The sequence below is a fragment of the Macrotis lagotis genome, chromosome 7 (genome assembly GCF_037893015.1).
Source record: "Macrotis lagotis isolate mMagLag1 chromosome 7, bilby.v1.9.chrom.fasta, whole genome shotgun sequence".
In the NCBI taxonomy this organism is placed as follows: Eukaryota; Metazoa; Chordata; class Mammalia; order Peramelemorphia; family Peramelidae; genus Macrotis; species Macrotis lagotis.
In genome coordinates this window covers 95607448-95625300 of record NC_133664.1, presented here as the reverse complement: position 1 = coordinate 95625300, position 17853 = coordinate 95607448, and the positions used below count along the sequence as shown (strand labels likewise).

Genomic DNA, 17853 nt, shown 5'->3' with positions numbered 1-17853 from the left:
CCTCCACAAGTGTTAAATGAAAGTTTGGTAAATTGTTCTATCCAATGACCCTGTTGTCCTAGACAAAGCAACCACAACTGCAAAGCCTTAAACATTATTTTTCAACCTGCCACTCCCTGGAATTAGAATGTAATCTGTCATCTCAGACTCTAAATTCTCTTAGGTCTTGTACATAGCAAATGAAGTTAAAAGTATTTGTTAAGGGCAGCTAGGGGATGCAGTGGATAGAGTACCAGCCCTGGAGTTAGGAGGACCTGAGTTCAAATACAACTTCAGACACTTAATAATTACCTGTCTGAACTTGGGCAAGTCACTTAACCCCATTGCCTTACAAAAAAAAGTATTTGTTAAATTGAATAACATGGTATTGAGTTGACTTTTTTTATAATATCACCTTTTCTACCGCATTTCAGGTTCTTTTGCTCAGTCCTGCTTGTCTCTTTCCCATTCCTACATGTGACTGACTAAACTCCACATCTGTACCTCTGTTCATGTTATTTTCCTCAAATATAAAGCCTCTTCCAGTCTTTTTCCATAATCCTCATCTATTGTCTACTTCAAAGAAGTCTATTATATATATATATATATATATACATATACATATATATATATAAGATTATTCAATTCTCACTATAGCTTTTAAAACTTTCATTGCAAGTTAAAAGTTGCTTGTTTCATGTGTATTCACATTTGTATTTCATGGTAACAGAATCTTAGAACTGGAACACACTTTAAAGATCAGGTAGTTTGATCTTTCCCTCTTCCAATTTCGTACGGTTCTTTTCTTGGATATTTCCCAAATAATAATATTTTGTGTTTTTGTTACTCAGTATAAAAAACTGAATCTAATGTTTCATTCAGTTTATATTCACATTTTTCCAAAACTGTTGGTAACCAGTATGAGTTTTTAAAGCCAGTCAGTAAACACTTATTAAACACAGTCAATTCATCAACAATTAAAAATAATAAAGAAAATCTGTTTTGTCTTTAAAGATCTAAGTTATTCTTTAGATCAGATTTAGCCAGCGGGGGGACAAGCTGAATAATCATGTACAATCAATACTTTCCAAGAGGAAGTCATCATTGACCTTACATTTTCTAGGTAGAACTTTTTATATTCCAATTTCAAATGTATCTGCCAAAAGAACTGGGAGCATTCTTGTAAAACTGGGCACGAGCGCATGCCCAGATGGCCTAACCTAGCCTGAGTGGTTGTGGAAGAAGCTGGAGACCTGGGATTGTTGGGAGCAGTAGCTCATGCGCGTCTCTCAAGCATAATGGGGGGGGGGGGGTCTCCACTGGGACTGTTTATGTTCTCGGGGGCGGTTGGATGGTGGAAGCCTGACTTTTCGGTCTGAGTCGGCTGTCATTCTCCCCGCCAGCACGGCCCGCATCTCTGGCCGGTGCCCGGGCTCCCCCTCAGTCCCATCCCGATGAGCCAGTCCAGTTCTACGGCTCCCTCGGAGCCTCTCCATTGGCTAGTCCGGGAGGCTGCGTCCCTGGGAGGTCTCCAGCCTGGGAAAGTGGGGCGTGAGGCTGAGGGCCGACTGGATTGGACGCGGGCCCTCCCCAGCACTGGGTAAGGGCCCCCGGGGAGGCGAGGCTTAGCCGCGGTCAGGGGAAGCGGGGCTGGGACTCGTCCATCATTCCTTCTTTCACTGTCCAGGGTGTGGGGTCCGAGAAGTGGCTGTCCAAGCGGGGTGGCCCCGCGAGGGTCCTCGTCCCCCACAAAGACAGTCTAGCTTTGCGCGAGATTCGTAGTTCAGGAGAAGCCTGGTCACCGCGCCGGCCTGCTCCATCCTCACCCGGTGCATTAGAGGAGGTGATGCCCGAAGGGAGGAGGAGGATCCCTAGAGGAAAAGTGAAAACGCTGCTCCTCTCTGCGACTTGATCTCCTAATCTGTAAAATAAAGGGGTTTTTCCAGTGATTTGGGGATTACTATATAATAGTGATAATGATAATATGTAATGTTATATACCATATACATGCTAGCCTTTTTGTAGCACTTTACAAATACAATAGATATCATGTATCTGTGATTTTCCAGCTCTGTCTTTGAGGCAGGGAGGTCTCACTGGAAATATTCAAGGAAAAGCTTTAGAGAGGTGAATTCCTGATTGGGCTAAGAGGATTTCCAAAGTCCCTTCCAGATTCTTAGTGCAGCTGCAAAGGATAAAGCACTGGCCTTGGAGTCAGGAGGATGGGAGTTCTGAATCCAGCCTCAAACACTTAATAGCTATGTGACCTAGGGCAAGTCACTAACCTTGATTGCTTCAGTCGTCCTGATTCATATCTGGCCACTGGACCCAGATGACTGAAGGATTAAGTAAGGTTGGTGACTTAGCACAGTTCCCCCCACCCACCCACTCAAATCCATTCAGGCACTTATCGTGGTATCACCTCCCTGATGTCTTAGACTTCTTTGAGAATGGACAAACATCATCATTATCATCCTAACTCATAATATTAGATGACTTGCCAAAGATCACACAGAAAATGTGTGCTAGAAGTAAGAAAAAAACAAGTTCTCTGAATTGCTAGTTTACTGTAATTTCCCACTATCATATGGCTTCTGCCCACTATACATCAAGAATATAGACATTAATAACAAAACACATCATATGTAAGTGGGATTTCTTTATTACTGTTGCCTGCATTGAACCCTCAAACGCTATAAGGTTTACAATAATGAGAAATTAAATTTGAATAGATTTAATTTATCTAGTACAAATTTCTTACTTTGCAGGTTAGTGAATTTAGTGAAGAGATTTGCCTGAGGTCACATAGCTATTAAGTAGCTGAACCAAGATGTTGTCTTGTTATCTGACTTTTCTTTCCCCTCATTCCTTACAGCAGTTACGTGAACTATTAAGCTGTTAGTTCTGGAAAGACAAAGGCATTAAAGAATGAATTTTGCAAAAAATCTGATAAGCCAGGGATATTGAGGAAGAGAGAGACCTCAGATGAAGAGCCCAAGTACAACATTGGTAGGACTGATAGGATGGAGGGGTTGGATGGAGTGCTTCAGTAAACGATATGAATAAACAAAACTCACAGACTATGTGGTGATTTTGAATGTCTTACATCTAGTGTTAGTCAGTCAACAAATTTTTTTTAAAGATATTATGTTCTAGGCACTGATGAGAGTACATATAACTCTCATCTCATACACATGCATGTACATATGTGTGTGTGAATACACACAATACCCCAGGCATCTTTCATCTTTCTTTTTCCACAAACTCTTCCCTTTGCAAGTAGGGTTCGTTCATATGTCACTCTGAATTTAGACTTTGGAGACTTGGGTTTGAATCCTATCCCTGACACTAGCAGTGTGGTTGTGGACAAGTTACTGGAGCCTTGCTTTCCATATTTGTAAAATGGAATAAAGATACTCATACTGTCCACTTCATAAAATTATGATTCCAGAAAAGTTGCTTTGTAGAGTTTAAAGCTCTCTGTAAATCTCACGTAATTCACAATTACATGTAACAAATTGGCCAAAGGGAAATGAAACCCAAGAAGTTATAAAACATACATTCTATCTTCATAATCCATTTATCAAGACCATTTGTCCAACATTATCAAGGGCTTTATGCTTCATATGGGATGCTGAAATTGTTCAGTCTCTGGTTGGAAATTATGAGGTATTTGGGAGTATGGCAACAAGCAGATCCCAAAGAAGGAGAGTTCAGACAAAAGGTGATGAGAACATTTCTTCAGTGCTCATTCTAGCCAAAGCTCTTCCTTAGGGACTGTTAGGATTGGGCTATAGGTAAGATAGAAGCACAGTCCCTACCTTCAAGAAGCATATAGTTCAGGAGGATAATGCTTATTCATGTGGAAAGGGATAGAAAGAATAAATGGACCCTCCAATATATATGATGCAGGCAGAAGATGTAAACACTGAAATGCAACTTACATAGGAGAAAGGCAAACCTATTTATATTTTCCATGAATTTAAACAAGAAAGACAGTTCACAAAAAGGGGCATAATTATAGCAACTGAATATAATGTGGTCCTAGAATACAGGTTTGGGGAAATAACCAAGACCCTAACCCAGTCTGAAAGATCCTCTCCCACTCCTTTGGGGTAAATGAGAAAGTCTCAGTAGTTGGCTAATCATTTTTTTATTTGAATCAAGAACTTTCTTTAGGTCCTATCTGGTAATGGAATTGGAGCCTAGAGGCTTGCATTCTAATCCCAGCTCTGTTACTTATTGTGTGACCTTGAGTAATTTGCCAAACCTCTTGTGCCCACAGTTTTCTCATCTGTTAAAAAAAAAAAAGACTCTGAACTAGATAACCCCTAAGATTCTTTCCAGCTCTAATATTCTGGCCTCCTTCCTGAGCAGGGACAAGATCTTTAGTTTCTTTGTTATCCTACCCCCTACAAACACAGAGAATAATATTTTTATTACATTATACACTTGAGTGTATAATGCAAATAATTAAGTGTATACTGCATGCAGGGGGGAGTGTGCTAGGCATTGCTTGTTATTCTAAATTAAATAAGACTATTCTCTGTCCTCAGGAAACTTAGAGACCACTAGCTCTGTGGCCATGATCCTGTGTGACCAGTTCACCTCTCTGAACCCATTCCTCATCTGTAAAATCATCATCATCATCATCATCATAATACTTATGCTATTTACCTCTTAGGATATGAGGAAAGTACTTTGTACACTATAAAACTCTCTATAAAGGTGAACTATTAACAGGGGAGATAAGTAATTGTAATATAAAATAGAAGATGATAAATGCATGGTATATGTTAACAGAGGCTATAAATGTCTAGCATAAAGATCACAACTGATTCTTAGGGCTCACAAATTTAAAATTTATAGGATTACAATTTAGTACATTTCTCCATATATAAGATGCACCCTTTTTCAAAAACATTTGGGGTCTAAAAACTGGGAGTATCTTAAACAGTGGTTGTAGATTTTTTTACTTTCATTTCCCATTTTTTTTACACTTGTCTTTGCACTCATCATTTCACATTTGTTACCAGTATATTGTTACGTTTTGCCATGTTCTACCCAGAAATGGTTCAGAAAAGATTTTCATCCAGTTCTGAATTCAAGTTAAAAGTGATCCAATTTGAAAAAGTGAATGGAAATCGTGCTGCTAAACATCAGTTTGATCCTCCTCCAACGGAGAAAACAATCCAAGACTGGCTCCAGGAAGAAAAAATCCTATGGAAAACGCCAGGGAAGAAGGCCATGAAAGGCAAGTCAGCCAAATGATCTGATTTAGAGAGGGAATTGTAGAGATGGGTTGGATAACAAAGGACAATTGGAATTCATGTGTCCATAAAGATAGTTCAGAAAGAGGCACACTGCTGAAGAAAAAGAAGTGATTGATTTCAAAGGAGGACACAAATGGTGCTTCAGATTCATGAAACAGAATGGACTAAGCCTGCATCCATGCACCAGATCTGCCCAAAAGATGTCTGAAAGCTATGAGCAGAATGTTCTTGAATTTTATGATGAATAAAACTTGAGTTCAATAACTTTATATAATACATTTATTCATTTGTTTATTTATTTATTCATCCATTAATTTATTTGTTTATTTATTTATTTGCAAGGCAATGGGGTTAAGTAACTTGCCCAAGGCCACACAGCTAGGTAATTATTAAGTGTCTGAGACCAGATTTGAACTCAGGTACTCCTGACTCCAGGGCCAGTGCTCTATCCACTGTACCACCTAGCCGCCCAATACATTAATTTTTCAAGTTTTGGGCCCCAAAGTTAAGGTGCTTCTCATACATGGGGGAATATGTTAAGTTCAGGCACCTTAGGGTTCTTTCAGTCTAGTGCTTTATTTTACAATTTTTTTCAGGGTCACAAGTTGAAAGCAGCAGAGCTGAGATTTGAACTTTAGTCCTCTGATTGTAATTTCATCATTCTTTCTAATATATCACAAAAGAGTGGACAGAGATGGAATCATGGAGGATTAAGCACTTAAATAACACTTAGACTTGATAAGTATTGGCTAGAGATAGGGATAGATCTTTTGGATCTTTTGTTTCCAAGACCCTCAAAACAAAAATCCTCTAGTCCATCCTCTGTCTTACCAATATAAATACATTCCACACAGCACCCATCTTGGCCATGTGGGCATCCATTGAGGATGATTCTGATACCTGTTCACATAGTAATATACTTCAATTTTTGACAGTTTTCTATGTTGGGAGGGACTTTCTTATATTTAATCTCAATCACTCTTACTACAGCTTCAATCCTTTATTTTTTCCATTTCCAAGGAGAATTGAGAGTTAGCTCCTAAGGTTCAAAACTGGAAGGTGATTCAAGAAAACATCAAGACAAACACCTTCATTTAGTAGATGAGGAATCTGCAATTCAAAAATAGGAAGTGACTTGTCCAAAATCACACAAAAGTAGTAAATAGTAGTGTTAGAATTTCAACTCAGATCTTCTGATTCCTACATAAAATTCTTTCCATTGTACAAGTTTGCCATTCTTTTGTCTAGTTGACAGTCATATTAGATCTTCTCTTTTACAAGTCAAATAATGCTAATTTCTTGACTGTGTTTCTATTTCCTTTTATTATATTATCCTTTTATTATCTTTATTTCTGTCATCTCATTTCTTTATCAAATTATCATTCTTCTTTCTATGTAGAACCATGAATTTGAGTCAGCAGCCTAGTTAGAATTCTATTTGTCTTAAAAAAAAATCTCTGTGAGTTTTTAAAATACAACTTATGAATTATCTGCAACATTTTTAACCTTGGGCTTTCTTTTTGCACTTCTTTAGTCTCTCCTTGAAATGCAAAGTAATTTTTTATCATTAACCAACAACTGATATTATGAATTATATTACTGAGTAGGAATGACTTGGTCAGAACTAGTCAGAAATGAAAATTCATGACATGTGTATTGAGGATATCTTCTGGACAACCTGCACCTTAAGCCACATCAACATTAGACATAACAAGGTAAAGGGAGGTTTGGGGATCAATATCTTTAGTTGTCATCTGGAAAAAAAAATCACCTGATGTAATGCAATGGAAAAGAAGATGCCTGTCAAGAATAATGAGATCCAACCAAAGAATGAAAGTGTAGGAGCTTTGGAGATGAGGTAGTGAGGGAAAGAACAGGGAGAAGGAAGATCAGAAGAGGTAGTCTTCCCATAATATCTAAATTTCATTTCCAACCATATCACACATTTTCCAGCTCTGACCAAATCTTCCTTATGCATTCACCAAGATATCTTTTCAGTCTGAGTGTGTTAACTACAGTGAGGTGGACTGAGCTCCCAATAACTTGACCAGCCAAAGATGAGTAGCCCAAAAAGAGAAGCCGAGATCAGAGGAAAAAGTTAGGACCCATCCGGAACACTCAGACCTACCCACTTTGAACCAGGGACTAAATGATTTCAATCCTCAGCACATATCCCTGAACTGCTAGCATCAAAAGTCCATCTCAGTGGATCATAAGTTCTGTCATTGACTGCAGAAATACCAGCCATGCCATCTAAACCCTATGCTGGGCCATCATCAACTGGAGCAAGGTTCACTTTAGCACCATAATTCTCCAGCATCACTTGGAAGCATTTTCTTGGAATGAAAAATCGATGAGGAATAAAGAGGTGGAAATTAAGGAGTTATAAAATCCACTGACATTAGCCCAAGAAAAAATAACAGTTTAGATATCAGTGTTCCCTTATCATAGGAAAGTGAGTTGATTCTGAAATCTAAAGATTTGAAAATCTATTGTATTCATTTGTAACCTCTACATGGAAAAGCAGACTCACCGCTTCCCTTGAAAGAGCTAGGGAGAACAAGAATGACCTATAAGGCTTGCACCCCATCATTTTCAGGCACTTAAGGACTGAAACCATAACAATATAGAGCTGCTTTGTAGCATGACTCTGCCATGTTTGTCTCATCCAAACTCTTTTGTCAATTTATGGCCCATGTTGACTTGCTACCATTCACTTCCTCCAGCCTTTTTGTCCAAGGCTCTACCTCAGCTTCACAAAGTCACAACTTATAGGTGTTCCAGAAATTGAAGTGGATTGAAGGAAAGTGGGAATACCTCACTTACTGATGTGTGCCAGCCCAGAACTCTGAAGTTGACCATCTAGAGGCCTCTGCTCCCTGGACTGTATATAAAGCAGAACAATTCATGGCTCACCCATAACTCTCTGAGTTCAGGCTTCTTAGCAACTGGTTGCCCCACTATGGAGCAGACCATGAAGGAAGATGGTTACATCCATATTCCCTGCTTTACCCATTGCTTCAATACAATGATGGGGAGTTTTCTCCATAACTAGCATAGTATCCAGATTGTCGGTGATTCAGCCCAGGCTGTTTCTGCAACTCAAAAGAAGCCCAGAGGCTACTGTCCTAGATATAGGATCAGGATATCCTCCCACCTTACAGCCTTGTGAAACAAGTCCCTAGGATTCCATCTTTCACATTTTTTTAGTGTTTTTCAAGGCAATAGGGTTAAGTGACTTGCCAAAGGTCACACAGCTAGGTAATTGTTAAGTGTCTAAGGCTGGATTTGAACTCAAGTACTCCTGACTCCAGGACCAGTTCTCTATCCACTGTGCCACCTAGCTGTCCCTCATCTTTCACATATTAGAATGATTTATAGAACAGAAGCACCATCCCTATAATAATGCCAAAAAGCATCAGGTTGAAGAATCTGGGAGCCTTACAGAAAAGCTAGTAAGGCTTCTCTAGACCTTTGAGTTAGTGGCCTGAGTGCCCAGGACCACAGTGAGTCAGGTGCTGATAGAGATGTGCTACCTACACATCTTTCTGAAGATCTATTTGTACTTTGAGACTCAGAACTAAGTGGGGAGATTATTTTTGCTGTGCTATTATCAGAGAGCATAGCTCTGCAATTCTTTACTATTACCTCCATTAATTTCCCATTAAAGTGAAGCTTCCCATTCTACAGAGAGTCACTTGACCTGAGAATCAGGCCAATGGACTCAGAAAGACCCCTTTGTCCTTCTTGGAAAGGTATAATGTCTGGTCAACCTTAGCACAGCTAACCATCTTTTGTTTGTCCTGCCCATCCTTTAGAACACAAGAATCTTCCCTGAATGCATATTTGATTCCCCAAATAGCCCTGTCATCTTAGGTTTTTCCGGAGTAGAGAATATTAAGATTTTCAAAGAACAAGCTTGAGAACTCAAAAATAATCTGCCATCCTTCAGCTTTTGCTTTGACCATGAGCCTGGAGATGACAATAGTCAATTGGAAGAGAAGACCTTTTCTAACCAGACTTTCTTAGATGGCCTAAGTATTTAGGCCATGGAAAGACAAGAGCTGTGGAAGCTGCTAACATCTTCTCCTGCTAATCCAGAGAGTTCAGGACAGCATAGCATTCTGGTCCCAGTTCAACCCCTTCCCCTCATTCTGAGACCACCTGGTGGAACCTGTATTCTCTGAGAACTTTGCCTTTCCCTTTTATACCCACTTGATGAAAATTTAGGATGGTTTTCATACTTCTAGAAGATCTCCATGTTTAATTATAAAATTGTCAGTTTTCTTTTCAGTCATTTAAAAATATCAATTTCATTATTCATATGTGAGTAATAATGTTTGCTTCATTCTTGCATGATGATTACTATGTCTTAGGAACAGAGTTGACATCTTGCCTCATTCAGATTTTCAAGCATATATCTCTCAAGCTATTTCAGCATCAAAGGACATATGCTTTATAGAAGGACAGGCAACAGCAGGGAAGTCCTTTGCACAAGAATAGGTGCAGGTCCACAAAACATTTCCCAAAATAACTTTCAAGCTTTCTAGAAGATACTAAAATTAACCAGTTTAAAAGGGAAGGGAAATTATTTAACCCAAACCTAAAAATCTTAAAGGCTGTATTTCCCTATTAATGTCTTCAAGGACCCACAGAGTTACAAAGGTTTATGCTCAGATTGTTGGGAGTAGGTTGCAACCTTAAGTGTATGCCTTGCAACCTTAAGTGTATCCTTGTTCCCACAATATGTCCCCCTCTAATCTGCCCCATAAAGTTCACACTTTCATGGTCAATTGACTCTAATGAGATTTTATTATTTCTTACTATGTGCTAGGACCTACACCAATGAATTATACATATATATATATACACACACATTTATATACACACATATATATATGTGGAGCTAGTAGCTTAATGGAGAGGGGCAGAATATGGCAAATAAAAATAAAAATGGAAGACAAAGTAGATTGAGAAGATCATGAAACACTCCCATTAAAACAATCCTGAGAAGCAGGGAAGGCAAAAGTTATTCTTCTCTACTGATGAGAGAACTGGAGTTAAGAAAAAAGGACTGGCCCAAAAGGCATGGACTTGGGATTTGAACTCAAGACTTTTAATTCCAAGTCCAGTGATTTTTTTCACTACATCACAGTGTATCCTAAAAGGAAAACATCTAGTAGCGTAAAATAAGACAGTAGGTTAAGTTAGTATGTTTTATGAGGCCTATTAAAGGGGAAAGGCCTCAGCTGGGAGAAGAAACAAAAAAACAAGTTCACATATTGGTATGAATCCTATTACTTAACTGAGATAGGCCCTAGAAAGATGGGCACCAGACAGGGAAACTTTGATGGGAGAATTAAGAAAAAAAAGACATAGTTGGAGATTGCTCAGGAAGACCAAGCCAAATGGGATACCGAAATACAAGATCTGACTAGCATGCTGAGATGTGAGGTATCTGGTGTAGGAGATACTACAAGGGGAGGGAGGATTGAAAAACCGGATGATGGGGCCTTCCACACAACTGGTCCTTCAGCAGCTTAACTGAGAGCTTAAGGAAGACAACCATAAGGAGGCAGGTTACTTTTCTTTCAGAGTTCTGTAGGGACCTGAAGGATGTGAGGAAGCAAAGCAAACTTGAGAAAGGTGCAATAATTTCCTCTCCTTCTCACAATGAACTCTAGGTAGAGTAGGGTTAAAACTACTTGACACCCAAATCTGAGGTCTTTCTATCACACAAAATGGATTCTAATGGACTGATGAATCCAAATCCTGCCTTTCAAGTCCCTCAATCTATTCTCTTCACACTGTGTCTGTCCTCCTGCAGCTGTGTGCTAGTTTTTCATTATAATGTCAGATTCATTTTATATTTTGAGGTGAAATGTGTTCATTAAGAATATATGTTTTTAAACACTGTCCTAAGAATTATTCAGATACTTTACTCCCTTAGCTGATAGATGTATGCATACAAGTTTATATGTATGTGTATATAATCATGTTCAGTGTTCATGTATGTATACCCCTGTTCAATGCCATGATAGAGTGAAAAGAACAAAAGATTTAGAATCAGAAAACCTGAGTTTGCATGTCTGCTTTGCTATTTATTGCTTACTGTGTGATCTTGGGCACATTTCCTCATCAGTACTTCTCATCAGGGAGTTGTTCTAGATCAATGGTTTTCAAACTTTTTGGCCTCTGGACTCATCTGCACCCTTAAAAATTATTAAAGACTCCCCAGAGAGCTTTTGTTTATGTGAGTTACATCTATCAATGTTTATCATATTAGAAAATAGAATGTCTTTAGTATTATTCTGAAAATAATTTGACCTAGAGGATCCCGGACAATATCACTCACTGGGCTTGATGATATCTAAAGCTCATTGTAGCTCTAAAACCTATGATCGTATGTCTGTAATTTTCTTAGTGTCCCTTCTGCCAAAAATATTGTGTTCAGATCTGAAAAAAATTATCAAGGTATATGACTTCTTTTTCCCCCTTCCTCCCTCCCTTCCTGCCTTCTTTCCTCCCTTTATTCTATCTGTCTTCCCTCCCTCCCAGCCTTTCTTCCTTTATGCAAAAAAGCACCCTGTTAAACTCTAGGTACACAAATAAAAATAATCAGACATTCTCTGCTCTCCAGAAGCTCATTCCAATGGGAAAACATAACATATGAAAAGTATCATCTCCAAGTCAGATGAAAAGGATTCTGGGGTGCAGCAACTGAGCAGTTGGTAATTAATGCCTCCTCTCATGTTATTTCCACTGTCAAAATCATAGTTGTTTCTAAACTAGAAGTATTTCTATTCCAAAGACTTTTGCATTCAGAGTCCTCTGGTGTCCATTAGGGTCAAGGGAGATGGTAGTGGCAGTTGGGGATGGTTGACCTCTTATCTATATAGGTATTGCTTCCCACAATGGGTGGGCCAGAAGCAGAATTCACAATAGTTTGATGGTTATAGTCACACACAGGAATCCTGCACTTATCCTTCCTCTGAGGGGCAGCTAGTCAGCAGTGTTACTGGTTACTTCTCCCTGGTGATTTTTCCTCTAGATGGTGACTAGAGTTGATCTGGAAGTAGGTCTGGTGGCTGGAGAACATCACTCTTCCCATTGTTCTGGATTTAGAGTCTTGGCTGTTTCCGTCAGGGTTTGAGTGGAGATGATAGTTAAGGTGATAGTGATGGTTTGATTGCCTAGAACATTCCTCATTCTCTCTTACTAAGGGTGCATTGCTGCTTCAGCTAGGCTGGCTTGTCTCCTCTTTGACTGGCTGTTCAGAAAGGAAAATCTATCAAAGAAAAAAAGGCAGGGCACAGAAATTCCTCTCCCTCCCCAAATAAGGCTCTGTAGAGAAACCGCCTTTATTTCAGGTGATTATGAGAAGATCATGACATCCTTTCAGGTATTAACTGTGCCCCTTGCTGGCAGAACAAAATTACCATTGTGAATTCTGTATTTCAGATAGAAAAACTGAGGGTGTGAGAAAACTAGACCAGTTTCCTGAAATAAATTCCCTAATACAGAGAAGGGACTTAAGAGAGTATATTCTTTTGTAGATGAGGAAGCAAGAGGTTTAAAAGACTATTACTCTTCATCATACTGTTTTTCCTTAGATTACCTTGGGTGAAATGACTAACCTCTGCAAGGATCATTGTCTCCATTGCACAGAAAGTAAAATAGACTCAGCAAATGGGATTCTTCATATAGCTATCTAGACCTTTCTAGAATACAGAGACAACACTATTATTCAATTAATGCAACTTTTGTTTTTCAGGGACAGGCGATTTTGTACTAATTAATCCAGATATAGTTGGAGTTAGCAGTCATTAATTATGCAAAAAACAAATTTGATCATTCAACAACTGAATCTATGGGTCTATCTGCTGTAATAAGCTCCATGATCTAACCATCTAGTAACCAGTTAATATAGGAACAAGAACCAGTGTCTTGTTAATTCCCAGATCATTCTGCTACAAACCACATAATAATAAGGATATGCACAATTTAAAATCTGCAAATTGCTTTTTGTATTATTTCAAAAATCTTTTTTTTTTTAGATTTTTTGCAAGGCAAATGGGGTTAAGTGGCTTGCCCAAGGCTACATAGCTAGGTAATTATTAAGTGTCTGAGGCTGGATTTGAACTCAGGTACTCCTGACTCCAGGGCTGGTGCTCTATCTACTGTGCCACTTAGCTGCCTGCAACAATATTTTAAGGTAAGTATTCCCATTTTACAGATGAAAAACTGAAGCTCAGAGAGAAGTGATTTGTCCATAATCCACAATACTAAGTGTCAGGCAAGACTTCAACCTGGATTTTAATGTTCAGCACTTTAAATTTGGATTTAAAATTCAACACAGTGTCCTCTTGTCACACAGTAAACCCCTGAGACCTAAACTTGTAGAAATCAAAAGAGAAAACTCTAAGAAAAGTTGCCTAAATATACTGCCTTTAATTTTAAGCAAGTTTGTTGAAGAAAGTATGTGTACAAGCTCAATTATATTTTACTATATGACTTCCATTTTACAGAAAAGCTACAATAAAAGGAAATATTTGTTCCAGGGGTTTTCAACTTTTTTGTCTTAACACCTTGCTAAACTCTTTTAAATTGTTGGGGAGGTCCCCCCACAAAGAGCTTTTAGTTATGTGGAGTATATCTATTGATATCCAAAAATTATAATATCTTAATATTATGGCAAAAACATTTTTGACCTCATGGATTCCCTGAAACGGTATTAGGGACCCCAAGAATCAATAACACTTTGAGAATTGATTTATTTTGATGGTCTATACTAGCAAAGTACAGGTATATATGAGAAGATAGAAAAAGCAAATAGTTAAGAAACACCTACTTTAAAAAGATATAAATGATTTATGTAGGGGGGGACTAGAACTGACAAGTCATTTGCACAAACACAATTTGGATGATAAATTGTTCAGAGAATTAACTGCCACCAAAAAATATCTGTTGGAACAAGATAAAAAGGTTCAAAATGTTTCATCAGATACATATCTATTCTTAGATGGGACTGACATTTAGATTTAAATTTGGAGCAAAATCAGACTCTCATTGGTTATTCAGCAGTTAATTTAAAAAAGAGAGAAAGAGATTTGTTTAGCCATAGAAAGAGAAAGATATTCAACAAAGATTGAAACTCTTTAGTCTGGGCTGTCCATCTTGATCTGCCAATTAAGCATCAAAGTACTCCTGAAACACCTGACTACTCATTTACCTAACCAGGCAGTGAGGTTAACAAAACTCAAAGATTGTTTTGATAGCTTTTTAGGAAAAAATAAGTCTATCTTCCATGGAGTGAAAGTATTGCTCCTACCATAACAGTGTTCTGTTTTTGTACTTCTTCAGGAAATTAACCATTTACTCTGTAGTCCCTTAAAATCAAGATGGAGTTATTTAGATTTAAATTGAGCTAAAGTCTATTTCTGCTTCAAAGAAAATGATGGAGTTTCCCTCTTTCTACAGGACTTGATACCCTTAAATCAGCCTCCTGAGAAACAATTATTTTTTCAGGAACCATCCTAAACCCCTGGGTAAGAGATCTGGGTTTTGGACCAGGTCTGCACCTGCCATTCACTTGCTATATAACCTTGGATATATCACCTCATCTGTAAAATTAAAAATCTAAAATGTATAGAGAGTGAGTCAAAAATTGAATGTGTTCCTATGACTTGTATCTTTAACCTAGAGAAATAGCTTATTTTGTCTTTCAGTTTTCTATTAAAGTTTAATGGATTTTTTCCTCACAGTGTTGAAAATATTGGACCACATTTAGAGATATTGAGAGCTGGTAGAGTGAGTCCAAAAGACTTCATGGAAGAGCCTTTAGAAAGAGAGTAGCGCTGAACCAAACTCAATAAATGTCTGATTTAGACTAGAAGTAGGAATAGAGAGAAAAACAGACATGTGAAAAAGAGAGTGATTAAGTTTGTTTAGTTTGAGTTGTATTGTTATAAGCTACAAGATGATTTTGGGTAAGGAAAGTAGAGCAGTTAATAAAGTCTTGCTGAAGACCTCATAGAAAAAGGGTGTTTGCCTAGACCAGTGATACTGTCAGTGAGGGAAAGAGAGTTATTAACATCCCTCCCAATCCTTTGCCTCAGAGATGGAACTTGATCTTCCTTTCTGTGCTGGTACTTGGGTGTGAATCTAGCCCTTTAAATGATCTTTGCTGGTATGGGAGGAGCTGGTTGCCTTAGCAGAGAGAATGGTTTCCATGGAGATTGGGTAGGGCTGACAAGGGGTAAGTTGTAATTAATAGCAGCATATCTTGGGAAGTGGCTTCAATTAATGATTTCTAGATTCAGAAAGCCTGTGAGTGACTCCTCCCAGCCAGCATCCTCAGCAGTCATTCCAGATTTCTTTATGTGCCTTTGAAGTGCATCTGATTCCTGGAGCTTATAAAGCCACCAGAATAAAGATTCACACTAAGTCTCAGGTTACTGAGTATCTCAGCCCAAACATGGTCCAAGTGTGCAGGGAATATGAACCAAAAGTTAGCATTAAAGGAACAGCTTTGGGGAATGCCTCTTTTAGCAAAGGTATTTGAATTTATTCAGCCTTATCTCCTTCCCTCCAGCCAGGTCAGTTTCTTTGCTATCTCTTCCCTTCTCACCTTCCCTTAGGTTATACTATTTTTCCCAACTTGAAATACCCTTCCCCAGATACACACATCCCTTCCCCAAAAGATAGCCAACATATAGTTCAGGTCAGGGACTTTTTCAACTTCCATTGATCTCCATTTTCTAAAGTCATGTGGAGCACTTAGAACCTGAACAGCATACAATAACTGTGAAGTAGATAGAGGAGGTGTTTTCTTTTCCATTTTGCCCATAAGAACTGATCCCCAAGGGGAGGCTGTGGTTTATCCAGGTTCATACAGCAAGATCAGAGTTTTGAAATCACATCTTCCAACTTCATATCTAATATTCTTTCTTTTACACAGTTGCTTCTGTAGTAATTGTTCACTAACATGTTGATTGTCTTCCCAACCCAGGGAACCTGAAGCAGACTACCTGGGACTTGGCCTACATCCAGATGATTTTTGATGCAAGGGATAGTGAACATCAAGAGTGAATATCTGAGCTGGCCTTGAATGAAGTCAGATCTCCATTGACTAACACTTTCTCCAGTTTACCCCAATCACCTCCAGATAATCAGACACTAGACATCAGAAGTTTTCTTAGGCTAGAGACACCTACCCCTCATGGAGCCCCAAGGGGAGAGAGCTGGAGAGAGTGATGGGGTGAGAATTACAGCTCAGATGCTTAAAGCTTGGTCAGGTGAATTTGCCCTGGAGTCTATTTTGTTGCTGAAACTCTGTGGTTTGGGACTGATGGACTTGGGCTGCCTAGGTGAATGTTTGGGGCTGGAATGGTTGGACTTGTCCAGTAACACTCTCACCCACCTGGGACCCCTGGCATCCCTTCGGCAGCTAGCTGTCCTTAATGTCTCCTCCAACCGTCTGACAGGGCTAGAACCACTGGCATCTTGTGAGAGCCTGCAAAGTCTTAATGTAGCAGGTAACTTGCTGGCTGGGGTGGGCCATCTGCAATGCCTGGCAGGACTTCAACGTCTCGAACATCTGAGGCTTCAGGATCCCTTGGCTCGGCTTAGCAACCCACTCTGCAACAACCCTTCCTACAGGGCTGCAGTGGGGGAGCTGTTGCCTGGCCTAAAGGTCATTGATGGGGAACGAGTGTCAGGTCAAGGCAGTGAATTCTACCAGCTGTGCCGGGATCTTGACAAATCCTTGCACCGGGGCTCAGGGCCTATCTCTGCACTTCCCCCCGGTGAGGTCAAGCCTTGGGTGGAGCCCAGCTACTGGAAGCCACCAAAAGAGCAGGACAGCTCCATCCTGGAAGATGCATGCCGCCAGTTTCAGGACACAGTACAAGAATGCCAGGAGCTGAGCCGGAAGGCTGATGCCACTCTAGCCCAGGCCAAGGAGGCCCTTAGACCTCCCAGTGGAGACACAACTTCCTTTGTCTTCTAAACCTAGCCAATATCCAATGGGAGGTTTAAAGGAGGGGAAGTGGTTGGACAAAGGGGTTTCCCAGGTGCCCTGGGCTTTGAAGAACTGTATACTAACACAAATCTCATTACTGGCCCCACAGATTTTATCCAATTAGTTTTGTCCCCCTGTTTATATTTCCAACACATTCTCAAGGAAAATTAAGTCTAGATCCTCACTCTTGTGTAAATACCATGCTTGAAATGCTTGAACCTTCTTCTTTCTGACTATATATAATATATATATATATATATATATATATTTATATATATATATATATATATATATATATATGCTCGTAGAAAAACCAAGCATTCCAGGCCTCTTCATGAGCATCCGAGTATCCTGTGCCTCCCCTCCCCAACCCTACTCTACAAGACTGATGCCAAAAAAGCAAGAGAGCAAGAGCTTGCACCTAAGTTGACTCTCCCCTAGCCCCTGCCCCCAGTTAGAAAGCTGTGATGGGGTACTAACTAGATATGTAAAGGCTTCTTGAAAAATAAAATATGCCAACTTGGTAAGAAGCTCTTTTGTCTTGTTGGTATCTTATATCTATCTATTGCTTGCCTGCTT

The 17853-nt window shown here is 39.3% G+C and overlaps 1 protein-coding gene across 3 annotated transcripts; it reads left to right on the top strand.

The window, feature by feature from the left end:
- The first annotated feature begins 1511 nt into the window (after positions 1 to 1511).
- LRRC61 (leucine rich repeat containing 61) lies at positions 1512 to 17785 on the top strand. Of its 3 annotated transcripts, none has more exons than XM_074193408.1 (2): positions 1512 to 1579; positions 16264 to 17785. In XM_074193408.1, the coding sequence occupies exon 2, from the start codon at positions 16474 to 16476 to the stop codon at positions 17260 to 17262; it is 789 nt and encodes a 262-aa protein (XP_074049509.1). In that variant the 5' UTR covers positions 1512 to 1579; positions 16264 to 16473; the 3' UTR covers positions 17263 to 17785. The 3 variants fall into 3 exon arrangements, with proteins under 3 accessions (XP_074049509.1, XP_074049508.1, XP_074049510.1); XM_074193407.1 differs by lacking the exon at positions 1512 to 1579 and adding an exon at positions 15354 to 15808; XM_074193409.1 differs by lacking the exon at positions 1512 to 1579 and adding an exon at positions 15354 to 15850.
- Positions 17786 to 17853: the final 68 nt, after the last annotated feature.